Source organism: Castor canadensis, chromosome 8, assembly GCF_047511655.1.
Source record: "Castor canadensis chromosome 8, mCasCan1.hap1v2, whole genome shotgun sequence".
In the NCBI taxonomy this organism is placed as follows: domain Eukaryota; kingdom Metazoa; phylum Chordata; class Mammalia; order Rodentia; family Castoridae; genus Castor; species Castor canadensis.
This window is the reverse complement of record NC_133393.1, coordinates 158,537,133-158,564,812: the sequence shown is the minus strand read 5'-3', so window position 1 is coordinate 158,564,812 and position 27,680 is coordinate 158,537,133. Positions and strand designations below refer to the sequence as shown.

Below are 27,680 nucleotides of genomic sequence, written 5' to 3'. Positions count from 1 at the left end.
AGGCAGCATGCCCCTGACCATCTGGCACAGAAGCACCAGCCTCTTCACTGAGAGCCTGGTCTCTAAGGGACCTGCAGAGATGCTGTACCTTTCTATGACCAGCTGGAGTACCAGAGTTGCAAGGACAGTAGAGCTCTGGCCATCAGGACCCTCTGCAAAAAACTAGCTTCAGTGTGCCAAGCCTAAGATAGCACAGTGCTAGGTCTGAGCCCCATGAAGACCCTCACTTCAAGATTATAGCTGTAACCACACCTTTGGAGGGCCTTAGAAGGTGGGTTGCTGCAGGGCAACCACAAAGCTACCGGGGACCCTGGCCACCTGAAATGCATAACCAAGTCCCTCTGGACCCCTGAATCCTGGCACCTGGCCATCCTCAGGACCACTTGGAATAGAGTTCACAGGACAGACACTTGGAGAGGGGCAATAGTGCCCAGGGCATAATCCAAGGCTGAGGCATGTAGGACTTGGGGGAGCCTCTGGTTGGGTCCCAGTCCCTTTTCCTAAGGGCTTATCCTGGTTACTAGGTAGAGCACACAGCCTGGGGCTTCCTGCAAGCTCCATCCTGTGAGCTGACTGTCTATGCCCTTCTTCCACTTCCTGCAGCAGGCCAAAGGCAGACCCTGCTGGGGGAGGAAGGGCCAGATGATTTGAAAGAGGCAGACCCCCTCCTCCAGAGGTTCCTGTGAGCAGAGCACCTGGGTGGGCAGAAACTAGATAGTCTTGGAGGGTTAGGGGCTGCTGTGGTCACTGAAGCCCCGCAGAGGGGCAGGGCCACCAGCCTAAAAGGTTGGAGAGAGCTATGAACAGACATTTGGAGGCAAGAAAGTCATGGGTAGGATGCTCCAGGGACAGGCTGGAAGGACAACTCTTCACCCTCCAGGTTCCTGCCTTTTACTTCAAGAGGAACTCAGCCTGGGATAGTGGCCTTTCCACATCTTTTTTTTTTTTTTTTTTTCCTTTTTACCCACATCTTTAGTACTAAAATAACCTTTAAAAATATTTGTCTTTTAAAATTGTTTTGATAAAAAATGTTTGCAGCCCTGTTGGACTCTGATATGATAATTTTGGGGTCCTATGTGCTGTGGTGGAGGGGAGAAAGGTGTGGGCTGAACAAGGTGCACAGGGGTGGGGAGGCAGACATGCTGAAAGAATGGGGTGCCAGCTCCTAACATGTAATGACCTCACTTATTGATTGGGGGAGGTCCCCAGGGTGACAGGAACAGAGGAGATGCCTGGGGAGAGTACAGAAGGAGGTAGACTATCTGCAAAGAGAGAGCAAATCTTGGTGGAAGGCAAACATCCCAGGGTGGGGGTGGGCCGGGGTTTGGGGAGGTCTCAGAGTCTATCCTGCTATCGGGGGAGGGGGGGGCCCCAGGAGAAGGGAGCATCAAGACATCTTCACCTCTCAACTTGACACCAGTAGAATCAGGACCACGATGTGTGGTGCAGAGGGGACTGGGAGGCTAGAAGCGGAACGTCCAGGGAGAGGTCTTATTCTACCTACAGGCACTGAAGGCTGGGGGGGAGGGGGTCCAGAGCACCCAGACGTTCTAGGCCAGAGGAGCAGGAAGATGGGTGGGACTAGGGTAAGCTGTGAGGGCATTCTCAGGTGTATTCTTTCCCTAGGGGGTGTGGGCCGCTGTAATTCCTGGGAGTCAAGGTCCAGCAGCCCCCCACCCTCAGAAATGGCAGGAGTGAACCAAGCCTTGTATGCACATATGAATAATAAAAGAAAAAAAAAAAAAAGAAATGGCAGGAGTGTGGAGGGCCTCTTTCCAGTCTGGAGGTGAGGCTGCTCGTGCCCCGCCCACCTCAGGCCGCTTGGGGACTTCTGGCCCAGCCAGAGCGAAACCCCAGTACGAGCCGTTCCCCCTTCGCCGGCTGACCTGGGGCGCCCCAGGGGTAGTACCGAGGCTGAGGGGATTCTGCTGGTACCGTGCGCCCCAGGACACCAACAGGGCTGGCCGGGCACTGCCTGGCATGAACTCCCCCACCACGCGGCGCGCGCGAGTGGCCACTGGGCCCAAGGGAGGCGGGAGCGCTGGCCGTGCCCTACCTCTCCACCTCCCTCCTCTGCCCTCTCCCCATCTGTCTCGTCCCTCCCTCCCCGCCCCCGTCTTCCCCGCCCTCCCTCTCCCCCGGCGGGGGCGGGGCCGGCGGCTCCCGCGCGCTTCGGCCCCTCCTCGGCCACACAAAGGCCCGTCTCCATGGCAGCCGCGCGGGCCGGAGCGCAGCGCAGTGCGCGGCCCGGGCGCCATCGAGCCTCGGCGGCGGACGAGCAGGTATGGCACTTGGGGACAGGGCCAGCGAGGGAGTGACGCGCGGGGCTTGCGGCTTTGCGGTTCGCGCCGCTTGTCCCTGGTCTGCCGCGCCCTGGCACGGGGATCTGGGGCAGTGCTGCTCTGTGGAGGGCGACGCGGGCCTGCTCCTCTATCCATGTCCGTCAGTCCATCCGGCAAGGCCCGGCGGTCCCCGCCCCACACCCCTCGGGTGGCGCCGGAGCGTTGAGAGGAAGGCCTGGCCTGGCTGGGGGCCCGGTGACCCCAGGAGACGCGTCGGACCTGGTCTGGTTTGAGACCCTCCCTTGCCCCCACCCCTTCTTTGCCGAATTGGTGCACCAAGGAAAGAGTCCCTGCGGTGTGGGAGTTCCAGGCCTCCGCCCCCTAGACTAAGCCTGCGACGCCAGGCTCTGCCGGGGCTTTCCCCACGGGCCGGACCCGCAATCGGGCCCTGGCAGTTCTCACACCCCCTGGAGCAGGGGACAAGCGGTGGAGAGAACTAACACCCAACAACTGGTGAGGCCCCAGGATCTCCTCAACAGCTATTAGTGTGATGTTTGAATGCACACCTGGCCTTAAAACTTGGGGAGTGATCAGGCACTTCACCCTTGTTCCCCACCTGATTGCTCTTCCACAAACCTTCGCGGGAAGCCCTCATGGATGGGCCCTTGTTGCTTCCACTGTGGTCAGTTTGTTTGGCAGGTTCTTGTGATCGCGTCTACCTCTCTGGGGGTCTCTGAGCTCAAAAGCCCCGGAGCTTCCTGCCACGTCGTCACTTGTCTGTTCTTCCTAGCTTCTTGGATAAGGAAGGAAGGGGTCGGTGCCACTATGGCATTGGTGGTCAGGACTCGGGGGTGAGACCAGGCCCCAAATCCATGGAACGTTCTGGGGCTTGGAGGACTCTCTAGGCCTTTACTTGTCTCTCCTTTAATGTTTAACTTCAGTCGGTCCGCAAAGGGCTTTAAAGCTGAACCTCCTCAGGAACCATTTCCTCCCCACCCTCCAGAGAGTGGGAGAGCTGACCTGAGTTGGGGGCTCTCAGCTGGACTCCACACCCAGGTGCTACCCTGGCACAAAGGACGGAGGGCATCTGAAAGTCAGACCACTAGTGGAAGAATCCTCTCTCCCTGGTCCATAGATGAGGGTCTGTAGGAAGGCAGGGTTAGGAACTGGGGTATTTTTGCCAGTGCTTCATGTGTTTTGCATAGAAATTGCTAGGAAAGAATGAGGAACAATCAGGTGGACTCTGGCAGGTCTGAGCCACCCCCACCTCCTCTCACCACCCCCACCCCCACCACATGGTGGGGGAGGCCTGAGGTCTGGCTAGGGGTTCCTTGCCCCAGGAACTGAGGGAAGTTACTGAGAAAAACAAGGGTTTGGAATGTGAGTCCCCCCTCCCCCGCCGGCCGCCTGCCAAGAAGGAATTATTTTGGATTATCCAGCCGTGTCCAGCCACCCTAGGAGGAGGCAGGAGGAGGCAGTCGTGGGAGAGGGATCCACTTCCGGGCTGTGGGTTGAGAGCCCCAGGAGGGAGGGGCTGGCAAGTCTGTGCAGCTCCACCATCTCTCATGGCTGCTCAGACCAGTAAGGGGTGGGGTGGGACGGGATGCGTCACCTTTGGGTAGGAGAAGGCCCTAAGGCTGGTCCCTGTAGGTTCTACCCAGCCTGGAGTAGGCCCAGGCCCCTCTGAGGGAGGCCATGGGACAGAAGGTGCTCTGGTCCCAGCCAGAGGACCCCCTTCACCTCCAGAAGCCATGTACAAGAGACTCTGAGGCCAGGTTCAGGTATACACCTTGGATTGGTTACTGTCCTACCATGGGTGTGCATCAGGCTGATTAGATCCCTAGGGTCTTCTACAAGCTGAACCTCAGGCCATCCTCATGCCCTCTGATAATTCACTAACTAGCCACTCACTGAAGGACAGCCCAGCCCTCACCCAAGAACCCCATCCCCTGTGGAATATGGTACTGGTCAGGACTTCCCACAGGTGGGCAGACAGGCCAGACACAGGTCTCTTCGAGGAGCTACATAAGATGTTGCTGTGTTGGCTCATGGTTGCCTGGCTCCCTGTGAGGCCATGTGCCCAGAACCCTGTGTGGAGACCACATTGGGGAAGCAGAGCTGGCAGCTGAGGCCAAGTGCAGGAAGCCCAGGGACTTGGCTCAGACCCAGGCTAGTGGAGCAGAAGAAATTGGGTTGGAAGGCACTGGGGTGGGCTGGCAGCCTGGGGAGGGGTCCATATGGCACATCCTCCACCCTCCCCCAGGACTTTGGCCATTGTGGAAACATCATGTCCTGTCTTCTGCCTGTGCCCACAACCTGGTGAACCTGGTGGGTAGTGCTTATCATTCCCCAGGGACATTGGGTGTGGGCAGGGAGCACTGGTGGAGGGAGCTTCTACTACTCTTCCTTGTCCCTCTGAGTTGGGCAAGGCCATCCAGGATGCCAGGCCCTCCCACAAGGAGAACTGCCTTCCTACCAGCAGGCAGGCCTTCCTTCCATCACTCCCCATCCCTCTTGCTACAGCCTGCCTTGCTTTGAGGGTTTGGGGAGAAGTTTGTCATTCCTGTGCAGGGCCTCCTGTAACAGTCTGTCTTGGATATGGGTGGGGAGAAGGAGGTAAGCTGATCAGAATTCAAGCCCAGGGGTGGCCAGCCTGGGGTCTGGCTTAAGCAACCCTCCAGCTTTACCTCCTTTTGAGGTGGGTGTTGGTTCAGGGCATTGGGTGATTAGACAGGGGTGGTGGCTGGGTAGAGCCCCTCCCCCAGGGCTAATGGCTGTTTGTGTTTAGGGTGGGGCCACCAACTAATTATAGACTGGGAAAGGCCAGTTAGTGCCTGTAATTGAGTGGAGGGGCAATGGGGTGTTGTGGGGGCAGTTTCCCTCTTTTGTAGACCACATGTGGTTCCTCTGCCTTCTTCCTCTCCATGGTTTCACATCCCCTGGCACAGGCTTCTGCTCCGCACCCCCTTGCCCATCTGCTGACCCAGCAAGGACCCTGCCTTGTCTTGGCTCCCCAGCCACAGGTGGTGCCCCAAGCAAGGCCCTGGCACAGCAGTTCTTCTGGCCCTTCTGCCTTCTCTCTGTTAAGTAGATCATTTGAAGAGTCTGGCCAGGCCCCTGCTGTCCTGCCGCCAGCACTGACACCCAAACTCATGGGACCTCCGTTGCTCTATGGATTTCATGAACTTGTGATAGTAACTGGACTCAGATCCCAGTAGAGTCCAGATGGCCAGAGATGGTAGAGCAGGCTGCTCATGGAATAGGTCTGTGCCATCCCATAGTGACAATCCTGTCACCCAGGAAGGGCCCAGAGTGGTTCAGACCTGTAGCTGGTTCTTTGTCACTCTTGCCCCGCCTCTGCAGCCCAGGCCCTCCCACACAGCCAGAGAGCCTGGCCCACCATTGCCTCCCATGTGGCTGGCAGCCTTCCCAGGGGTGTCCCATGGACTGAGTTGAGTTCACACCTGAGCTGTTTGAGGTCCCAATGGGTGCTATGCACAGGAGGGACTCAACTTGGACTGGGATCAGGGTGTCTAGGGGTAGGACTGGGCTTTGTGTGAACACCTTCTTTCTTCCTCAGCACCCTGAGGTCTCTGGGTTTCTGAAACCCAGCAGTTCCCCATTTTAGTACCCGCTGGGTCCTGGTCTTAAGGAGAGGAAAGGAGGCCCCGTGGGTGCAGCCTTAGTTCTAATGCCAGCTCTACCTGCAATCCAACAGCATGGTGTAGAACATATCCTGTCTGGGTACAGAGCCCAGGCACCTGGGGCTAGGGTCCCCCCGAGGCCTATCTGACACAGCTGGCCAGCAGTTCCCATGTGGGTGCCCTGAGTGAAGAGACAGTGACTACCTAAGATCTCTGTGCCTGTGGCTGCCCCAGCTGGAAGTCCTCATCGAGAGGAAGAAAAAAGAAAAAGCCTTGATGTCAGTCTTTGAGAAAGCCACCTGTGACAACACAGCCTCTGGGGGACCCTGCAAGGGCAGAAGAAGGGTGTCTGCTCTGGAGGCTGGAATGGTTCTGACTGGCAGGCCATGTGAGGGGCTGGGGCTCTTCCCAGATGACCTCTGCTGCCCTGAGCCAATGTGCCACCTGAGCAGTGCTACATCAAACCACCTGTCAGATTGGTGACTGGGGTCTACATTAGGTGCAGGGATATAACTGGGGGACACCCATCAGGCAGCTGTAGGAACTTTTCAGAGAGGGAACACCCTTGCTCCTTCTGCTCTCAAGCTAGGTACTAAAGGCTAAGGCAGTTTCCAGAGGTCTACAGTAGCAGGAGGTGCTACAGGCAGCATGGTGACTGGTGACAGGGTGCTCTGTGATGGGCAAATGCCCCGTTGGGGACCCTTGCCTCATCCTCTCCTGAGCACTTTCCTTGAACCTAGGCAAGTGCTGGGGTCTGAGAACAGCCCCAGCACAAGAGTGGGTTTGATTTTTGGGGGATCAGTGGGGCTTACAGTGTATGTGGTTCAGAGGGTGAGAGCCTGGAAGATGGCCGCTGCTCTGGGGCAGAGAAAGAATCTTGTTGGGGTTCACCCCCTGTCCCAGCCTCATGTACTTGTCACTGGGGCATGTCTTCCCTGCCCATCAAGTGGGAGAAGCTATTTTAAGCTAAGCTGGGCAAGTTGGCAAGGGTAAGAAGCAGGTGGTGGGAAGGAGAGGCTCTGTCATTGCTCACTCACTCCCTGTCAGACTGAGAGGTGCCCCCCAGACTGGCCAAAGGAGTAGAGGGGTTTGACTTCCCTACCTCCACCTGAACAACAGGCTTGATTTGGTGGTCCACCATGAGGGGCCTCAGGATTAGAAAAGGATGTCAGGATGATGGGGGATGGGATACAGGAGACCCAAGTAGCACCCCACCTGCCCCTATGCTCCATAGAGAAACACCCCTTATAGCACTACCTCCATCTCTCCCAGGTTTAGCATCAAGACCCGGAGACCCCATGGCCCCTGGCTAGACCCTAGTGTGTCTGACCTCCTCACTGAACTGAGTAAGCAGCTGAGTAGAGGAAGGGCCTGGGCCTGTTCTCTAGGAAGCTGGGGACTCCTTCCTGGGTGCATATTCCAGCATCACCTCCCATTCTGAACTGGGCATTTCCTCTTTGGAAAATCCCAGTCTCTCTGCCTTCCCAGGTCCTAAGTGCTTGTCCCATGGGGCCCTGACCACTATTTCACCCTCAGCCAGGACTCCAGACCATGTCCAGCACTCCTAGTAAGCACTATGAGCCTGCCAGACCCCTGGCTCAGCCTGGCCAGGAGATTTACCTTCACCAGGGCAGCCCACTTCCACCACCAGCTCGACCTACTCTCTTTTGCCACACAGCCCCTCCCTTCAGGCCACCTCCTGCCTGCCCAGCTCTGACAAGTCTCGATCCCTCAGGGCATCCTGAGCTGACCCAGTGCTGGAACTTGCACAGATCCCATCTACCCACAAGTCCTCAGCCCATGTGCCCTGGTCTGGGGCACCTCCTTTGGACTTGTCCTGAATTCTGGGGGTTTGGCACAAGACCGTTGCTGGGCGGAAGGTGCTCTGTGTCAGTTTCAGGGATAGGTGTGTGCCTGCACATGGGTGGTCACATGTGAGTGAAGGCTAGCACCCAGGCTTGGCGAGGTGCCGCAAGCTAATTGTAAGGTTCGGCTGTGATGGGGGAGGTGGGACTGGGGTGACCGCGGAGGCTCTGACAAGCTGACAGGGAGATTACAGGCCTTGCTGGCTCCTTGCTTGCTGGGCCCTCACCCATCTGCCCCACGCCCACCCCCGCCTCCTACTCACTGAGTCTGGGGAGGGGGCTCTGGATGGAACTGGTTCTGGACCAGGTGCATCTTCCATGAGCTTCAGGCTGCCCTGGCCAGCAGCATCCAGCCAGGACCTGGTCTCTGACCATCCAACCTTTGCAGAAAGGGGTGATGAGCTGTGGACAGGCAGGAGGGCCAGCAACTCGGGCTCCTCCAAGTCCTCAAAGGAGTCCTTTTGTGGCTAGGCAGCTGTCTGAACACTCCTAGTCCTTATGAACCTGGCATTGGTGACAGGATCCATTTGTGCCCTCCTTCAGCTGGCTGAGTTTGGGGGTCCTCCAAGAATATGGCAAGTTGATGGAGGGTGACATGTTGCAGGGCAATGAATTGAGATTGGTTGAATGGGTAGGGACAGAAGGGGAGGGGGCAGGAGTAGGAAGACTGGGGAGGGGACAGAGCCATCTCCAGGCAGGACAGTGTGTTGGCTGGGACCTGGAAAGACCCCAGAGGCTGTCCAGCCCAATGGCTGGCACTATGAGGACCCCAGTCTAAGGTCACATGCAATATCCAAGAGGCTGTACTCAGCACAAAGTGGGGTACAGGACTGGGCAGGAACCTGAGGGCCAGGGGTAGATGCAGAGACCCTGAGAACTGGGTGACCTCAGGCCTCAGACACAGAAGCAGATATGGCTTGGATGCACCCAGGGTGAGAGATCAGAAGGTGGATAAACTGGGCCTGGGGCTGACCTAGAGCCCAGAATGGGAGGGAGGTGAACCCAAAGACAGCTGTCCCCAGGAGCCTGGTCTGGTAGGTAGGAGTAGCTGCTCTCTCTACCTGGGAGAGGTCCTTACTCTGAGTCCCACGGGAAGTTCTCTTGGCGCTGACGCAAGACCTAGGCTAGGACGTCAGTTTGTCCCTGGAGCCCCACCCCTACTCCTAGGTCAGGTGGCGCCGGAAGAGCTCGGTCTTCGCCTGAGGAGTCTGGCGGCACAGCCCCGATCCCGAGTCAAGTCAGGGATCAGGTAGGAGTCTGCTGGAGGCTGGGTTGTGCACGGTTGGCTGACAGCCAGGTGCGCGACTAGCCCAGGAACCGACCCTAGGCAGAGGCGGAGCCACCGGCAGCGGAGCGGAGCCGCCTACTGTGCCCTTTCTTGGACGGGGAAGACTTTTCGATAGGTAATGGCCGGTCGTGAGCTCCGCTGTGCTTGACCCGAGGTGAGCACTGCAAGGGGACATCTCCCTTTGCCCATGTGACTGTCACCGCTGCTGTCATTGTTACCCGGGAATCAGGTCCCACCTGCCCATCGCGTCGTGGGGGTCCCCAGGCCTGATGAGGCCCGCGCTGAGAGCCGGAGCCCACGTGTTCCCCTCCAGGTGTGCGCTGGGATGCGGGGCCAAGGGGTGGGACACCTGGGTGGTGCGCTGGGATGCGGAGGCCTGCACCGAGAGGACAGGGCCCGTGACTACTGGGCTCGGGCATGCGGCGGGCGGCCCCGCCGCGCGTCCTCGCCCCCGCCCGGGGCTGTCCTCCGGGCGGCTCCCAGGTAACCGTCCTGAGCTCCCAGAGGAGTCTGGCAGCGGCGACGCCGAGGGAAGGGACCTTGCCACCTGGGTGTGTCTGGGAGGTAGGAAGCCAGAGCCGGCTCCCGGCGGGGTACCCTCCCTCGGCGCTGGTCGAGCAGCCGGTGCTGGGGGCCGTCCCCGCCCCGGCGCTGCACTCTGACCGGGTCGCCAGGTGGGTGGGGCTGGGTGCGCACGCACTGGCCTTGCCCTCTCGGGGTCTCCGGTGCGCTCCCTGTCTGGTCCCTCCTGGCGTCGGTCCAGAAGTCTTTGGGGTGTGGGAAGGGACGCCGAGGACAACACGGACCCCTGCCGCAGCCCCTCCCCCGCGCTTGTTTTGAAAACAGCGGAGGTTCGGATTTGCCGGCGCTGCGGCCTGTTTTGTTTCTCCTGATTTGTTTAACGCTCCCGGCTAATTGCAGATTTGCATAGTCGTCGCGAGAGCAGACGCCCCGCCTCCTGGCCGCCAGCTGCTGGCGGGGGAGGGGAGGCCTCGGCTTCCCGGTGGCTCTGTACCCCAAGAGTGATCGACCGCTCAAACGCCCCCCGGCCTGGCCTTGGGGTGGCGAGGGTCCCACCCTGTGTCAGAGCCCCTGCACTGGGGGTAGGAATGCTGGACCTGTATTTCCCCAGTCCATTGACCCCCTAAACGGGCCGCACAGTGCTAGGGCCCACCCCTCCCACACGTGGGCCTGACATTCCCTTTCTCTCTGTCTGCCCATGCCTGGACCCACATCTTGGTCTCTGTTCCTTTCTGGTTTTGCTGGCCTGGCCCCAGGGATACTCAAGTTGAACCCTTCTCCCACTGGGCCTCACTGCCTGCTTTAATTTGATTTTAGCTTTAAATCATAAAGCCCCATCGTGCATTGCTGTCATTCCAGGTGTCTGGGGGACTGCAGCAGGAAGATCTTGAGTTAGAGGCACAGAGGATTCAAAGTTAGCAAGACCCTATCTCTTAAAGAAAATACAAGACAAAAGTTCTGGGGTGTGACTTCAAGCTGGAGGCCATGGGGTTCAATTCAGAGAGAGAGACAGACAGAGACAGAAACAAAATGCCACCTGTGGGGCTGTTCTGCAGGAGTGTGGGAACTGGGCCTGATTGCCCCCAGCCCTGGGGTCTGTCTGGAACAGGGACTGTTTTTGCCTTCCTTGGGGGCAGGGTGGTGGCCAGAGCCAGCTTGTAAGAGGCACCTAGAGTGATAAGTAGGAACCCAAGGAGGGCACCCAGCTGGAGAGGGGCTTTTGCTGCTCCCCACCAAGACCAGGGTGTGCAGAGAAGCCCAGGCTTCCTGGCCATCCTTGGCCCACCCTTGAGCGTTCTGACTGGGGAGGAGACACTCTTGTAAGTTCAAGGTCTGAGGACGTGTTTCTCCAGGTCCTTCCAACGCCCAGCCTCATCTCCTAGTCAGATCTTGCCCACAAATGGTTCCTCAGTAATGATCATAAAGGAAGAGTAACAGTGCTGCAGGGCTCACCAGGGAGGACATCTCAGTTCTGAAGGATGTCTAGGAGTTTTCCAGCTTTTGAAGCAGGTGCTATTATCCCCAACTTACATATGGGAAAAGTGAAGCACAGAGCAGCTTCGTAAATAGTTTTAGTAATCCAGCTAGAAAGTGGCCAGGCTAGGATTTGAAACCAGTAGTCTGGCTGCAGAGTTGAGCTCTGAGGCCCCTGTGTGCCCCAGCACTGAGGTGGGACCATACTTTCCTGGGGATAGTCTGCCATGTTGTAGGCTTTTGGGGACTCGGGAGGGGGTCTTCATCTGGAGTTTGGGAAGGATACTCCCTAGGAACAGGAGATTTCAGGGTGGGAGCAACAGGTCAGAATTTGGTGACCCAGAGGGCAGGAGGGACCTTCCTTGGCCCGGAGGAGTCTGATGGTGGGAGGAGGGGACAGCAGGGAGCAGCACTGCCTGCCTTCAGGAGAGTCTGAGTGTGGCACTGCTGCCTGGCTTGGAAGGGGTATATCTGCATATGATGAGGGCATTCCCTTAGGAGAGGCCAGCCTTCTTCGGCTGGCCTTGCCTGCAGCAAACCCCCAGTGGAGAGCTAGGGGTTTGGGGGTCTGCCATGGGTAGAAGTTTGGGGGGGGGGTGGCTAGAGGAGCCTGAGGTGGCTGTCCCTAGGCACTGAGAGAGCACGAAGAGGCTGCAAGGTGGCAGATTTGCATGCCCCAGGTCAAATGTAGCCTCCTCCATTGGCTGCAGCCTGCAGGCCAGCCAGGTCCTGGGGTTCTCATGGGGCTGCTTCTCTTCAAGAGGCCTGACGATGCCCTGTGGTTTGGCTGCTGTGTTTTAGAGGAGCAGCCCACTGGTTTGTTTCACAAAGGCTGCGTTGAGATGAGGAGCAAAAGGGATGTCCTCTGCCCCCTGCACCCTGTAACCTTCCCTCTCCCCCCAAGCCCCTTTGCCAGGTCAGCAAGAGTCTGAGGACACAGCACACTGTGGTGCCTGCCTTGCCCCTGCTGGTCTGCTTGAATTTACCATAGGTCCTGCTGTCCAGGGGTGTGGGTGGGTGGGGACCATGAGGGACTGTACTGCTCAGGGTAGGCAGAGGATCATGGAGAGGTAAACAGGAGGAACAGAACTTGGGGGAAGAAGTGCTGGGGTGCTTTGTTAGCCCAAGGTTAGGAGCAGACCTTCAGTGACCTGGACTGGAGGCACGGTGAACCTCCAGGTAGGAAGTCTGGAAAGCCATGTCTTGGGGTAGAGTAGAGCCACAGGGTATGGAGCTGTGGTACACCCCTTTTTATTTGGACAAATAATACTCAGATATATTCTTGTTTTTTAAAAATGGCAAATAAAGTTTCTTACTGTTCCAGACCCCTATAACCTGATCCCCAAGGCCCACCATGGTTTTCAGATGGGCTGAGGGCTGTTAGACCTCAGCAACTGATACACTGTTGGAAATGGACAGGGTGCAGAACTGCAGGGTCCACACTGACCAACCATTCACATCTGCTGTGCAGTCTTCCAGGGTCCTCTGCTGGATGCTGGGTGGTTGCCAGTTGTTTCCTACTGCACACCATGCTGAGAAGTACACTTGGTCTGTACCTCCCTGTGGGTATAAATGAACTGTGTTTCTGGAATGAGAGGATACAATTACAAGTGTTCCTGAGTGCTACAGTGTAACACTCTCAGGCTTTTCATGAATGAATTCATTTAGTCCTTAAAAATCTTCAGGGATAGCTCCCTATTACTGTCTCCATTTCACAGATGGGGAAATGAGGCACAAAGTTAAATAACTTGCCCAAGATCACCCAGGGTGATCTCATGATCTCAGGGTCATGGGTACATATGTTTTTCAGAAGGCAGGTAATTCTAATCAAACTAATACACATACCTATTTTTAAAAGGCAATGAATAGTACCAGTGGACTTACAATGTAAAAAAGCTGCCCTGCTTCTGAGCAGAGGAGGAGACAGCAGCAGGCTAGGCTTGTGTTCCCAAAAGAACAGATGAATGTCCTTGTTTTAGGGGCTGGGCTTAGAGGCCTGCAAATGTCTGAGAGAGGGGCCATGAGTGGAATGGAAGAGGCCGGATGGAGTCCTGTGGGCTATTTTCCGTCTTCTATGGCAAGGAGCAGACAGGTGAAGGTGGGCCAGCCTCCCAGGGTGACTGCTGTCTCTCCTTTACCTCCTAGAGAGTCCTGATGCCAGCCTGGAGCAGAGACTGAGCAGGACCACTGGATCCTTGGTGAGCAGGTGGTTGGGGCTATGCAGAAGTACTGCAGACAACCCCTTGAGGCTCTGTCTGGGTTGGTTGTGACCACACACATCTCTCTGTAGCCCCTCTCACAGTCTGGTCTGGGTGGACATACAGATGGTCGTATGGAGGAAGAAGAGCTTAGAAGGCAAGCATGGCTCATGGTGACCTGAGAGGGAGTAGGGGAGCTTATGCCCATGGCCTCCTTGCTACACCCCAGTTCTCAGAGGCAAGATCTTGCTCAGGTGGCCTGGGTGCTGGGGCACTGGGTTCTAAAACATTAGGGCTGGGAATCTGGACTGGGGGGGGGGGCGGGGAACGTCTTTCCATCCATTTTTTGGGCCAGCAGCCAGAGTTGTGTGGCTTCTTGGAAGTGTACCTCTGACTTCAGCAGGAAGAAGGCCAGCTGGTGCCCCTGAGGAAATCCCCACCAGCCTGCAAGTAGGGGTCTGGGACCTATTTCAAAACAGGAAGTTCCCACTGCCGTCCTCCCATTCCAGGAACTCCAGTGGCAGGAAGCTCAGCTGGCTGTACCTGGTGTGTCCTGCACGCACGGCCAGAGCTCTGCACTCAGTCAGGTGCCCTTTGCTCCGGGCCTGGCCAGGCAGGTCATCCAAGGCCTGTTTGTCCAGGAAGTATAAGGGAGCTGCCACTGGTGGAGTATGGCCCTGGTCCTTTCTGCTACCCAGAATGCACTGGGATTATAGCCTCCCTCTGCCCACCACCTCCTGGGAAGACCCTGGCCTCCTAGGGTGCCTTGGCAACCACATGGTGTCTGAGCAAGTTTATCAGACTTTGACTGCACACATGGTATTTATTGAGCACCTCAGGTGTGTGGCCCTGGGGCTCAGTGAAGTTGATGTCAATCAGAGGGGCGGGAACAACCCTTACTCCCCCAACCCTACAGCTTAGTGGTCAGGCTTCCCTGGGTTTGAGCTCCAAGCATGAGTCGGGGTAGCTACTGGAGCTGGAGTAGGGTGCTGGAGAAGGTACTGTTAGTGTGAGGCTAGGGCAAGAGCTTTTCTGAAGGGAGGTAGCTGAAGAGCTCCCTCAGTTGGCCAGCTTTGGTTCAAGCTCTGTCCTTGAGCTTGTGGACCAGCAGCAGGTCAGAGGGGGAGGCTTGCACCATACACCAGCCCTAACTGGGTGAGGTTTTTGCTGAGGCTGTGGCTGTAACCCTTCCCCGCCTGCTCCCTGCCTCCGCCCCACTCCCTCCACCCCCTCTGTGGCTGTGAACATTCCATTCATTCCAGGCTTCTGGGAGCTCACAAGCAGCAGCCAACAGGGCAGGACGGGTGAGCTGCTTGGTCTGGATGGCTTGCCTGGGTGCCCCTGGGTGAATTTTGGGTTGTGGGTGGCCAGATATAGAAGACCTGCTTCCGGAATGGACCATGGTTAGGGGGTGTAGGAGGACTGTCCCTATGGTGCCTGGACCCCCTCAGGCCAGGGACTGGTGGAGGTCTGGGTTTGTGGGCACTCAGGAGATAGGCCTTTGTCTGGAGTACAGGAGGGAGGCTGGCTTCTCCCAAGGGGGCACCTCATTCTGAGCAGTCACACCTATACCAAGTGAGCTCTCGTGGCCATACCACGAGTGTCTGACTGAGTGATCCACTGACCAGACAGGGCCTGCCACCCAGATTCCTGAAGGCAGATGGGGCTGCTCCCTGCTGTTCCTCTTTTTCACCATCAGGCTATTCTGGGTCAACATTTCCTTTTTTTGGAGGGGGTCAATACTTCCTGGACAATAAAACTAGGGTCCCTCCAGTCTTTTGGGTCAAGACCTGGCCTGCTGCTTCTACCCTGCCATCTCATGCTCAGAAAGGCACCAGTTCTGAGCAGAATCTTAGAGTCACATGGGTGTCCCAGCTCTGCCCTTCCTCCTCTTCCTGGTCAGGCATCCGAGCCAGAGAGAAGGACCCTGGGCTAAGCCCGTCAGGGTCAGGATTCCCCCTGCCCTGGGGGTTCTGAAGGGCTTGTGAAGTCTTTCTGTCTCTGACTGAAGCCACTGTCTTCTATCAGTCTGTTCACCCTTATCTTGGCGAGGCCTTAAGTCACCGTGGGTCTTTGTGTCTTCCCTCCACAGCTCCCATGGTCCACGTTCTCCTTTCCCCTGGCACTGTGCAGCCTCTCTACTGCCACTTCTATTGTCTACCCTCTTAGACACCCTGTAGCTGGCCATGGTGTTTAGGATAGTGGTAGGCATGTGGGGTCACCAGAAATGGGGCAAGAACTGAGCATGGTCTACCCAGGGCAGTGCAGGGTTCTGTGCAGAGATGGGAGTTGCCTGGCCACAGGCATCAGGAGGCCAGCCAAGTTCAGCGCCTCTCCTGCTAATGTGAGTCAGAGAGCAGTGTGCATCTTCAGTTGGTTACACTTCTCAGGAGGTGTGAGGAAGCTATAGATAAGCAGAGAAGAGCGGAAATAGCGAATGTTCTTAGCCTAGTCAAGGGCTTTCTGGGGACCTGAAGAAAGGCTAGATGGCAGAGCTGCAGGATCCTTGAGAAGAACTCATGCTGTTACAGTAAACTCAGACATACCTTCCTGCCCTCCTGGGGCAGACAGATACAAGCTGGGGGTGTGGCGGGAGTGACAAAGGGGAGGAAATGCAGTGGTCAGAGGCAGATCAGCATCCCAGTCAATTTACTCCAGCCAGATGGCCCTAGGCAAGTTACTTCCCCCTCTGTGTCTCAGTTTCTTCACCTGGGAAATGGGTCAAAGAAGAAAGTCTGTGGAAAGGACCCCAGTCAGAGTCTGGGACACATGACATGGAAGAGTTGTTTTTAATGTTTACATCTTACCCTTTCTTTTTTCTATAGATAATTACTTTTTTTTTTGTGATACTGGGCTGGGGTTTGAACTCAGGGCCTACATCTCTGCCAGCCCTTTTCATGATGGGTTTTTTTGAGTTAGGGTCCTGTGAACTATTTGCTTGGGCTGGCTTTGAGTCACAGTCCTCTTGATCGCTGCCTCCTGAGTAGCTAGGATTACAGATGTGAGCCACTGGCACCCAGCATATAGCTAAAAAAATTTTTTTTTTTTTTGACTTTCCTGATAGATTTTTTTTTTCATTTTTCTTTTATTATTCATATGTGCATACAAGGCTTGGTTCATTTCTCCCCCCTGCCCCCACCCCCTCCCTTACCACCCACTCCACCCCCTCCCGCTCCCCCCCTCAATACCCAGCAGAAACTATTTTGCCCTTATCTCTAATTTTGTTGTAGAGAGAGTATAAGCAATAATAGGAAGGAACAAGGGGTTTTGCTGGTTGAGATAAGGATAGCTATACAGGGCATTGACTCACATTGATTTCCTGTGCGTGGGTGTTACCTTCTAGGTTAATTCTTTTTGATCTAACCTTTTCTCTAGCTCCTGGTCCCCTTTTCCTATTGGTCTCAGTTGCTTTAAGGTATCTGCTTTAGTTTCTCTGCATTAAGGGCTAGCTAAAAATTTTTAAAGGACGGTTTTTCTGGGAAGTGCAAATATACAAGTAGATGATGTTTCAGGTGGCTTTAAAGGATTGGTCCCTGGGCAGAAAATGTGTGCCATCAGATCTGGCCATACTCAAGTACTGTGGGCAGGCTGCCCTAGATAATGGGGAGCCCCTAGGCACACTAAGTAAAGACCAGGAGTGGGGTGTTTGTAAGCATTAGGAGACCTGAAAGCTGGTGCAAGAGCTGTAACCAGGACAGAGCTGAGTCCCCAGAGTGGGGATTGGTCGTATCCCAGCCTACCACTTCAAGTTTTTCTAAGATGCTGCTGCCCAAGTTGGGAAGGGGATCCTTAAAGCCGAGCCTCGGCAGTAGCAGCTCACCTCCTTCCCACGTCTACCCCATCCACAGAGGCCCCGGCCCTGGGCAGTGTACACATATACAGGGACATGGGACAGGCACACTGATGAAGCCTGTCCCAGCCCTGCTATTGGGACATGGGAGTCTTTGCTGCTCTGAGACCTGGTGGATTTGGAGATGTTTATACCTCCCCCAAAGCCATTCCCAGAATCCCTTTCATGTTCTCATTTCTGATGCCCTGGGGAGGGGAGGGCACGGGACAGGTAAAGAGATGTGGATAGATAGGCTGGCTTTTCTGCTGGTTCACTCAGGTTAGGGTCTTGTGGAGGGGACCAGGAGGCAGCCACAGAGAAGAGCTCCAGAGGTGGGTGGGGAGGTTGGCTAAGGGGCTCTGGTGGGCTTACAAGTCACGTGTGGTTGGCTAGGTCATGCGCAGTAGCCCATCGCTTCCAGCGCTGCTCTATTTCATCTCAGGCTCACCTGACCGTGTGTGCAGGGTCAGGTGAGGAGCTTGTGTGTGGTCCACCTGTTCATAGTGCAGGGTCTATCTGTCAGCCTATGGTCTGTGATTACCAATCATTCTTGGATAGGTACCATGTGCCTGGAGATGTACCCTGTCACTTCCTAGAGGGGCTGGCTTGCAGGCACTTGTGTTTGAGTACCTGGAGTCTGGGGTGTTATCCTCCCAGGTGATCATGTAGCATGCAGTGACAATGACTTGGTCCTGGCCATAGGTTAGACTACAGGGTGAGCTTCTTGAGAAAAGCTGGGTTTTCTTCAAGGTCTCCAGAGGGAAATGGGTATAAAGGCGAGATAGGGTTGGGGGACCATGACCGTTTCTGGCCTGTGTTGCTGCATTCAGGTCAAGGACGGGTGAGCTCCAGATCCCCTGACCCTTCTCTCTCCCCACAGAGTTCCAGAGGCAATGGCTATGCCACTCTGGACCCTGACCCTTTTGGGCCTGATGGGCATGGGTACGAGCCTGCGGTCCCGCAAGCTGGACTTCTACCGCAGCGACACAGAGCTGAACCACCTGGTTGTGGATAAGGCCTCAGGCATGGTGTACGTGGGAGCAGTGAATGCTCTCTACCAGCTGAGCGCCGACCTGCATCTCCAGCAACAGGCAGTCACAGGCCCTGCCCTGGACAACAAGAAGTGCACGCCGCCCATCGAGCCCAACCAGTGTCATGAGGCAGTGCCTACAGACAACATCAACCAGCTGCTGCTGCTGGACCCGCCTGGGAAGCGCCTGGTCGAGTGTGGCAGCCTTTTCAAGGGCATCTGTGCCCTGCGAGCCCTGAGCAATGTTTCCACGCGCCTCTTCTATGAGGACGGCAGTGGCGAGAAGTCCTTTGTGGCCAGCAATGACGAGAGTGTGGCCACAGTGGGACTGGTGAGCGCTACACGCCCTGATGGCAGTGAGCGTGTGCTATTTGTGGGCAAAGGCAATGGGCCACATGACAACGGCATCATTGTCAGCACCCGACTGCTGGACCGAGCTGAGGGCAGGGAGGCCTTTGAGGCCTATTCGGACCACACCACCTTCAAGGCCGGCTACCTGTCCACCAACACACAGCAGTTCGTGGCAGCCTTTGAGGATGGCCTCTATGTCTTCTTCATCTTCAACCAGCAAGACAAGCACCCTGCCCGCAACCGCACACTGCTGGCACGCATGTGCAAAGATGACCCTTCCTACTACTCTTACGTGGAGATGGACCTACAGTGCCATGACCCCAATGACCTCCAGGGCCGTGACCCCAGTGACCTCCAGGGTCCTGCCTTCGGTGCCTGCCTGGCAGCCTCTGTGACCGCGCCAGGGGCTGGGAGGGTACTCTATGCTGTGTTCAGCAGGGATGGCCGCAGCAGTGGGGGGCCTGGAGCAGGCCTCTGCCTGTTCCCACTGGACGAGGTTCATGCTAAGATGGAAGCCAATCGAAACACCTGCTACACAAGCACCCGGGAGGCAGGCCGTGACATCTTCTACAAGCCTTTCCACGGCGAGATTCAGTGTGGTGGCCATGTGCTAGTATGTTCCCCGTGTCTTTGTGTGTACATGTGCATTGTAGCTGAGGCCTGGGGACTGTCCCTTTTCAGTATGTCACTTGTCACTCCCACGCCAGGCCCATGCTGGGTGTTGGTACACATGGGAGTTAATGTGCTGGAAGGGGTCACCCCTGTGTGGACCCTTGTTCCCAGGGATGTCTGTAGAGCCACATGTTCTAGAAGGTAGGGCCTGCCCCCCAGCTCAGACCCCTGATGGGGAGGGACGTTGGGGGCAAGGAGGTCAGTGCCCCCTGTTGACACCATGATCCGCAGGGTGCCAGCTTCCCGTGTGGCTCAGAGCACCTTCCCTACCCGCTGGGTAGCCGTGATGGACTCACTGCCACAGCCCTGCTGCAGCGTGGGGGCCTCAATCTGACAGCGGTGACAGTAACTGCTGAGAACAACCACACTGTTGCCTTTTTGGGCACCTCAGATGGCCGGATCCTCAAGGTAAGGTCTTGGGCTGGGTGTGGTGGCTTCATTCACTCCTGCAATCAGCTATGCAAGAGGTATAGATAGGAGGATTCCTGTCTGAGGCTAGCCCTGAGCCAAAAAAAAACCCCACAGGACCCTATCTGAAAAGTAACTAAAGCAAAAGGGTGTGGGGGCGTGGCTCAAGTGCCAGTGTCTACCTAGCAAACTTGAAATCCTGAATTGAAAGGAAAAAAAAGTGAGGCACTGGGCCTGGAGGGGCCATCTGTGTGAGCTGGCCCTTCCCTCATGCATCTGTCCTGGTGCCCACAGGTGTATCTTGCCCCAGACGGCACCTCCACGGAGTATGGCTCTATCCTTGTGGAGATCAACAAGAGAATCAAGCAGGACCTGGCACTGTCTGGAGACCTGTCCAGTCTGTACGCCATGACCCAGGACAAGGTCAGCCCAGAGAAGTCCCGGGAGGCTATTGTGGTCCAGGTCATAGTGACAGATCTAGAGAGTACTTTAGAGTCTGGCCTGGGTCCAGCCAGTATCTCTAGCCCAACTCTCTGCAGCACCATCCCTGCCTGTTTTTGTCTGTCTGTTCTGTGTCTTGACTGTCTTCTTGTCCGGCCCTGCCCCACCCCTTTGTGATGGAGGGGGCTTGGCTCATTGTCTGAGAAGGTATCCCATGGGGTGAACAGGAAGGCAAGTAGCCTTGCTGCTGTGAACTCAGACACTGGGGGACACAGCCCTGGCCCTGGAGCTTATAGGGGGTTGGTGCAGATGCCCCTCAAGCTAGCCTTAGGATCTCCCAGGATGTTCAGGTACCCCCTCAGAGAAAGCAAGTGCAGAGGACCTGAACTGGTCCAGGAGAGATGGAGCCTGGTTTGTGGCTGCTCCTCACTCCTAACACTCAAAAGCCTGAATTGTGCCTGAGGCTTTCAAGGCCCAGAGCTGAATGAGGGATGAGGTGGTAGTTACAGGAGTGTCTAGGGTCTGAGGGAAGGGCCTTGTGTCTGTGGGCTATGTCTCCCAGGTGTACCGGCTCCCAGTGCAGGAGTGTCTGAGCTACCGGACCTGCGCACAGTGCCGTGATTCCCAGGACCCCTACTGTGGTTGGTGTGTTGTAGAGGGACGGTGAGTGCCTTGCCCTGGGGGCCTGGTGGGCGGTCGACTGAATCTGGGGCGAGACAGATACAGCCATGTCCTGGGGAGAGCACGAACCTACCTGGAGGGTGAGGGGTGCTGGGGCTGAGGCTGCCCTTTGTCTTCCAGGTGCACCAGGAGGATTGATTGTTCACGAGCTGAGGAAACTGGCCATTGGCTGTGGAGCCGGGACAAGTCCTGCGTGGCCATCACTGATGCCCAGCCACAGAATATGAGTCGGCGGGCTCAGGGGGAGGTGTGTGGTAGGGGGTGGGTGGGTGCTGTGGGTGAGGTGCAGGGCAGAGACGGGGCCAGATGTGGCCCCTGCATTCTGGGGCCTGGGCAGGTGGGTGGAGCTGTGTGCCAGGGCAAACCAGACCCCGCCCCAGGGGCTGCTGGGCCACCCACGGGAGCGTTGCAGAAGATGCAGAGTCAGGTTGATCCTCTGGGGCATTGGTCTGCATCTGTACGGGCCACTGGGAGACAGAACAGTGTCCTGGGTGGGGCCAGCACTGGTGCCCCAAGTCTCAGATCTGGGTAGTGGGGTACTGGGGTCAGAGGTGACCCTGTGTGAGCCATTTGTCCCTCCCACAGGTGCAGCTGACCGTCAGCCCCCTCCCCACCCTGACTAAGGAGGATGAGTTGCTGTGTCTTTTCGGTGAATCGCCACCACACCTTGCTCGCGTGGAGGGGGACGCAGTTGTCTGCAGCTCCCCAGGCAGTATCCCCAGCACACCACCGGGCCAGGGTGCGGCACAGCTCCCTTTCCTGCACGCAGCCGTCCACTTGTTCAGGCTGCTTTGGCAAGGGCTCATTCCACAGTCTGGGTGGTAGGGTACTGGGGAGGTGTAGGTGCAGGCGCCATCTGCCTGAAGAGATGGCAGAGGCCCCGGGCAGGTGATTTTGAGCACCGTGCACCACCCACAGTGCTCAGAGGGCTCTTCATCTCTCCCTGCTTTGTCCAGCCTGATAATAGGTAGGGCTGTCCCCAGAGGCAGGGGCTTAGGGAAGGCACCTTGCTTGTCCCCTGAGTGTTGGGGGCAGTGGGGCCATTCAGTGACGTGGGCAGGGACCTGACAGGCCTTCCCACCCAGACACCAAGGAGCCGCTGCCCTCAACACCCACTGGAGCAGAGACAGGGTGCGAAAGCGGCCGGCCTCTTGGGGAGAAATGCGAGCCCAGCCCTGCCTGGGATCTGACACCTGAGCCCAGGTCTGACGACAGGCCTAGCTAATCCCCAGTGCTAGGTGTGTGGGGGTGGGGGTGGTGCAGGGAGCTGCCAGGGCTCCACTGCAGACTGGATCTCCGCATTGGGTCCTAAATCCCCAGGACAGACCTGCTTTCTGTCTCTGGTGGTCAGTACTAGGGAAGGCCCATCTCTAGACCCTGGCCATCTCCTGCCCCTGGACCTTCCGCTCTCTGGCTGCCATCTGACACTCTCTACATACTCTCCGCAGATCATGTGGCCGTGAGCATCCAGCTCCTCTTCAGACGTGACAATGTCTTCCTCACCTCCCACCAGTACCCCTTTTATGACTGCCGGGAGGCCATGAGCCTGGTGGAGAACCTGCCGTGAGTCTTGTGCTGCCGTTCAGATCCCCACTCCCAGCTCTGCCCCAGCCCTAGGCGACCCTCACAACTCTCCCAACCCTCTCCCCAGGTGTATCTCCTGTGCTAGCAACCGCTGGACCTGCCAGTGGGACCTGCGCTACCACGAGTGTCGGGAGGCTTCCGTCAACCCCGAGGATGGCATCATCCGTGCCCACATGGTGAGTCCTGAGAGTATCTCAGCTATGACCATGTGGTAAAGGTCAGGGCTGGGGCTGCGGGCCTAGTTGCTTCTGCTTCACCTGACCATTTTCCTCCCTCCCAGGAGGATAATTGTCCCCAGTTCCTGGACCCCAGTCCTCTGGTCATCCCCATGAACCATGAGACAGAAGTGACCTTCCAGGGCAAGAACCTGGACACCGTGAAGGTAGGGGAGTCCCTGGGTCCCTCCCCTGCCTTCCCCAACTCAGGGCCCAGCTCAGGAGACAGAGCAGTCAGGAAATGGGAAGGATGAAGGGAGGGAGGTGTGGAGTCTTTACAGGGGCAGAAGAGACGAACAAGTTGAAGCTGTTGAGGGGCCCAGGGTGGTCAGATGACGGGCTCCGGTATAGACCAGGTGCTGGTGGAATGACCTGCCGGGGATGTTCAGAAGCTTCTGCAGACACCGAGCTCGTGTGGCTCCAAGGGCCCTGGAGCACCAGCCCCAGTAGCACTGCAGGGTAGGGCTGTGGAATGGTGGTAGGGCAGCCAGGATGCTGAGGCTCTGGAGAGCAGGGCAGGTGAGCTGACTTTACCTAGAACACGCTGACTAGACTGTTTGCAGGGCTCCTCCCTGCAAGTGGGCAGTGACTTGCTGAAGTTCGAAGAGCCAGTGACCATGCAGGAGCCAGGGACCTTCTTCTTTCGGACCCCAAAGGTACAGCTTCAGGGCAAGCAGGGCAGGCTGTTGGCCCCAATGGCCCCCCAGGGAGTACTACCTCTGGGACCATGATGGGAGGGGCAGAGGGAGGTCCCTGGGTCCAGAGCCTGACTGGGGCTTACCACTCTGCAGAGGAAGCAGGTGCCCCGAGCCCTGGCACCTATTCCAGAAGGTTCAGTCCCCTTCACTTCTGGTGACACATTCACGTTCTTGTCTGCACAGTGTGTGGGTCTGATTCTCCCTCTTCTGGCCACTTGGTGGCCCTTGCTGACCCTTGGCAGAGAAAGGACTGTGTGGCTATTGGGCATACATGGTGGTCACCCTGGTGACCCATAGCCCCTTCCCCCCTGGATTGAGGCAGGAAGTGCAATGTGGCCCTGTGTGTCTCCCCAGCTGTCCCATGATGCCAATGAGACGCTGCCCCTTCATCTGTATGTCAAGTCCTATGGCAAGAATATCGACAGCAAGCTCCAAGGTGGGTGAGGCCTGGTGAAGGTAGAGCTGGGGGACAAGGCGTCCGGCTTGGCTGACTGTGCACTGTTCTCCACAGTGACCCTCTACAACTGCTCCTTTGGTCGTAGCGACTGTAGCTTGTGTCTGGCCGCAGACCCTGCTTACAGGTGCGTGTGGTGCCGTGGGCAGAATAGATGTGTGTATGAGGCTCTGTGCAGCAATGCCACTTCTGAGTGCCCGCCGCCTGTTATCACCAAGGTGAGCCTTGTTGCAACCCGGGCTGTGCCCAGTCTGTACATTCTCACCCTGTCTGTGTTAGTAGATCACTGTCATCTGCCAATTTCAGATCCAGCCTGAGACAGGCCCGCTAGGCGGGGGCATCCGTGTCACCATCCTTGGGTCCAATTTGGGAATCAGAGCCGATGATGTTAAGAGGATCACTGTAGCTGGCCACAACTGTGCCTTTGAGCTGGAACGGTACTCTGTGTCCACCAGGTGAGTGAACACCCTGGGTCTCTTGGTAGGACCTGGTGGGTGGAGAGGCCAAGGATGGGAGAGACTGTGGGTGCGTGTATGCAGAAGCCGCCAGAGTTCTGTTTCCTCTCAGGATCGTGTGTGCAATTGAGGCTGCAGAGGCTCCCCTTACTGGAGGTGTGGAGGTGGATGTCAACGGGAAGCTTGGCCACTCACCACCTGGTGTTCAGTTCACTTACCAAGTAAGCGCTTGGCCCTCAGGGTTCTGGGCTGGACTTGCAAGTTGAGAAGATGTGAAAGGGTCCAGCCTCTGCTACTGACCGCTGGGCGGTTGGGAGACTGGCAAACTCAGGGTAGGAGAGCCCTGCCCTGGCGCCTTCGAACCATACTATTCAGTGGGCTTCTGAACCCAAGGGCTGTGGCCCCTAACCCTGGCATGCCGTCATTCTTTTAGGAGCCCCAGCCCTTCAGCGTGGAGCCAAGGCAGGGCCCTCAGGCAGGTGGCACTACACTGACCATCAACGGCACCCACCTGGACACAGGCTCCAAGGAGGATGTGCGGGTGACCCTCAACGACGTCCCTTGTGAAGTGTGGGTGTCGCCCATGGCTGCTGAGTGTGGCTGGCCCTGGCCCTGGGGACAGGGTGGGGGTACTCCCACCATGAGTCTGCCCTGGAAAGGCATTGGAACCAGCCTCATCTGCTGGCCTGGGACTGAGGTGGATGCTGACCAGCACCTCCTACCCCAGGACGAAGTTTGGGGCACAACTGCAGTGTGTCACAGGCCCCCAGTCGGCACCCGGCCAGGTGACCCTAGAGATCTCCTATGGGGGCTCCCGTGTGCCCAGCCCCGGTGTCTCCTTCACCTACTGCGAGAACCCAGTGCTGCGGGCCTTTGAACCACTGCGAAGCTTTGTCAGGTGTGACCCCTCCCCTCTCTAGCCACTGCTTACCTTGTCCCTCACCCCGTAGGTGTCCAGCCCTTCCCTGGGTGCTTTCTGCTAGCCTGGTTGAGGAGTGTGGCAGGGCGGGGCCCAGCTGCAGGAGGATGTCTCTAGCAGACTCCACCCGGATGGGCTTTCTTGCAGGAATGTCACATGCTCCAAGCATGTGCCAAACTGCCACCTCCCTGTGCTCACAGGGACTTGCTGGGAGATGAGTGGGAGTGGGAGGGACAGGGCAGCCCTGGAGCTGGCTGAGCACCTCTCTTGCCTGGCTACGCCCACTCAAGCACTGCTGTCTCCTCCCCAGTGGTGGCCGCAGCATCAACGTCACTGGCCAGGGCTTTAGCCTTATCCAGAAGTTTGCTATGGTTGTTATCGCTGAGCCCTTGCAGTCCTGGAGGCGACGGCGGGAGGCTGGACCCCTGCAGCCCACGACGGTCAGTCCTGGTGTGGACGGGGGTCTCATTTTCCATGCCAGCCAGTAAGGACATGTCCCACAGGGGTGGGGTGTGCGCTGCAAGCGGCCTGACGGCCTGGTCCCGTCCCACAGGTCACAGGCACCGAGTACGTGTTCTACAACGACACCAAGGTTGTCTTCTTGTCCCCGGCCGTCCCTGAGGAGCCCGAGGCCTACAATCTTACAGTGCTGATACAGATGGATGGGCACCGCGCCCTGCTCAGGACTGAGGCTGGCTCCTTTGAGTATGTGGCAGATCCCACCTTTGAGAACTTTACAGGCGGCGTCAAGAAACAGGTCAACAAGCTCATCCATGCCCGGGTGAGGATGGCCACAGCACCAAGGACCCAGTGCCTGGGTCAGCGTGGGGCATGGACCGTTGCCTGGGCTGAGGGCCCCTCCTAGTATCCCTGACTTCTGCTGCCTTCCCTCACCCCAGGGCACCAACCTGAACAAGGCAATGACGCTGCAGGAGGCTGAGGCGTTTGTGGGTGCTGAGCGCTGCATCATGAAGACGTTGACTGAGACCGATCTGTACTGTGAGCCCCCTGAGGTGCAGCCCCCGCCCAAGCGGCGGCAGAAGCGGGACACGACGCACAACCTGCCGGAGTTCATTGTGCGTGAGGGTGGGTGGGCTGAGGACCGGCCTGGACACGTCAAGCAGCACTGGGCTCTTGGGGGAAGACACACTTCCCCACACTGAGCCCTCTCCTCCATGCAGGTGAAATTTGGCTCCCGTGAGTGGGTGCTGGGTCGTGTGGAATACGACACACGTGCAAGTGATGTACCACTCAGCCTCATCCTGCCACTGGTCATTGTGCCCATGGTGGCCGTCATCGCTGTGTCCATCTACTGTTACTGGTGAGCCCTGCCCCAGGCAACTGGTGACCTGCCCCTCGCCCCTCCTGCCTTGTCCTCTCTGGCCACACGGCTGCCCTGCTCAAAGCAGACATGTATAGCCTCCTAATTCTGGGCTTCCCAAGGCCGACCTGCCAGAACTCAGGAGTCTGTCTGTGCCCCGCAGGAGGAAGAGCCAGCAGGCCGAGCGGGAGTATGAAAAGATCAAGTCCCAGCTGGAGGGCTTGGAGGAAAGTGTGCGTGACCGTTGCAAGAAGGAGTTCACAGGTAGGGCCAACCAGGGCAGGCAAGCGAGTCCACAGGCTGCCCTTACTGCTCACTGTGGGGGCCCCTGGATTCCTGGGGCACCTCTCAGGGCTGCTACAAGTTGCTGAGAGGCTGGGTAGCAGCACAGGTGCCCAAGGGTGCCTCACCCCAGCCTCTCACTGCCCCCAGACCTGATGATCGAAATGGAAGACCAGACGAATGATGTGCATGAGGCAGGTATCCCCACGCTGGACTACAAGACCTACACTGATCGTGTCTTCTTCCTGCCCTCCAAGGACGGAGACAAGGATGTAATGATCACTGGCAAGCTGGACATCCCTGAGTCCCGGCGGCCCATCGTGGAGCAGGCCCTCTACCAGTTTTCCAACCTGCTCAACAGCAAGTCTTTCCTCATCAATGTGAGCGGGTGGGGCAGGCCGGGGTGGACAGGGGACCAAGACAAGGGCAGGGCTGCGGGACAGATGCCCGTGGACTCTGACTGGCTGCCTCCACAGTTTATCCACACCCTGGAGAGTCAGCGGGAGTTCTCCGCCCGTGCCAAGGTCTACTTCGCATCCTTGCTGACGGTGGCGCTGCACGGGAAGCTGGAGTACTACACGGACATCATGCGCACGCTCTTCCTAGAGCTCATGGGGCAGTATGTGGTGGCCAGGAATCCCAAGCTGATGCTGCGCAGGTGCGGGGCACAGGCAGGCAGGGCCCTGTGATGGGCAGGAGGGGACGCACAGGGCAATTCTCAGGCACCCTGGATGCTGGCAAGCGATGGGGGAGGGGAAAGCGCCTCCGTAGCAGACACAGAGCTGCACACTCTTACACGCACGCACACTTTCTCTCTGCCCTGCGAGGTCTGCTAGTCGCTGACAGGCCACACGCAGACAGGCCTTACTGCCTGTGTGCTCACGGGTGCATCTTGACAGGCTCTCAGGGTCCGGGTGGGAAAGCTGGGCTGTCGTGGGGGTGGACCAGCACCTGGAAGAGCTGGCTGGGCCTTGGGTGCTAGGCTTCTCTACCCTCAGGTCTGAGACGGTGGTGGAGAGGATGCTGTCCAACTGGATGTCCATCTGTCTGTACCAGTACCTCAAGGTG

General features: G+C 57.5%; 1 protein-coding gene across 3 annotated transcripts in view; it reads left to right on the top strand.

The window, feature by feature from the left end:
- Positions 1-2,146: 2,146 nt before the first annotated feature.
- Positions 2,147-27,680, top strand: part of Plxnb2 (plexin B2) — a 29,976-nt gene continuing 4,442 nt past the window's right edge. Inside the window, exons 1-26 of one of the 3 annotated variants that reach the window (XM_020181333.2) lie at positions 2,147-2,282; positions 13,220-13,272; positions 17,982-19,095; positions 19,386-19,562; positions 19,857-19,985; positions 20,566-20,666; positions 20,805-20,931; positions 21,270-21,423; positions 22,133-22,247; positions 22,336-22,444; positions 22,549-22,650; positions 23,047-23,139; positions 23,536-23,617; positions 23,693-23,853; positions 23,942-24,090; positions 24,203-24,311; positions 24,524-24,660; positions 24,818-24,988; positions 25,320-25,449; positions 25,563-25,790; positions 25,909-26,085; positions 26,191-26,330; positions 26,494-26,594; positions 26,763-26,992; positions 27,089-27,270; positions 27,611-27,677. In XM_020181333.2, the coding sequence (XP_020036922.2) occupies positions 17,995-19,095; positions 19,386-19,562; positions 19,857-19,985; positions 20,566-20,666; positions 20,805-20,931; positions 21,270-21,423; positions 22,133-22,247; positions 22,336-22,444; positions 22,549-22,650; positions 23,047-23,139; positions 23,536-23,617; positions 23,693-23,853; positions 23,942-24,090; positions 24,203-24,311; positions 24,524-24,660; positions 24,818-24,988; positions 25,320-25,449; positions 25,563-25,790; positions 25,909-26,085; positions 26,191-26,330; positions 26,494-26,594; positions 26,763-26,992; positions 27,089-27,270; positions 27,611-27,677 (4,272 nt within the window). In that variant the 5' untranslated portion in view covers positions 2,147-2,282; positions 13,220-13,272; positions 17,982-17,994. Of the gene's footprint in view, positions 2,283-8,970; positions 9,234-13,219; positions 13,273-17,981; positions 19,096-19,385; positions 19,563-19,856; positions 19,986-20,565; positions 20,667-20,804; positions 20,932-21,269; positions 21,424-22,132; positions 22,248-22,335; positions 22,445-22,548; positions 22,651-23,046; positions 23,140-23,535; positions 23,618-23,692; positions 23,854-23,941; positions 24,091-24,202; positions 24,312-24,523; positions 24,661-24,817; positions 24,989-25,319; positions 25,450-25,562; positions 25,791-25,908; positions 26,086-26,190; positions 26,331-26,493; positions 26,595-26,762; positions 26,993-27,088; positions 27,271-27,610; positions 27,678-27,680 lie in introns of those variants that run through there. The other 2 variants (XM_074084748.1, XM_020181357.2) reach the window with 2 other exon arrangements.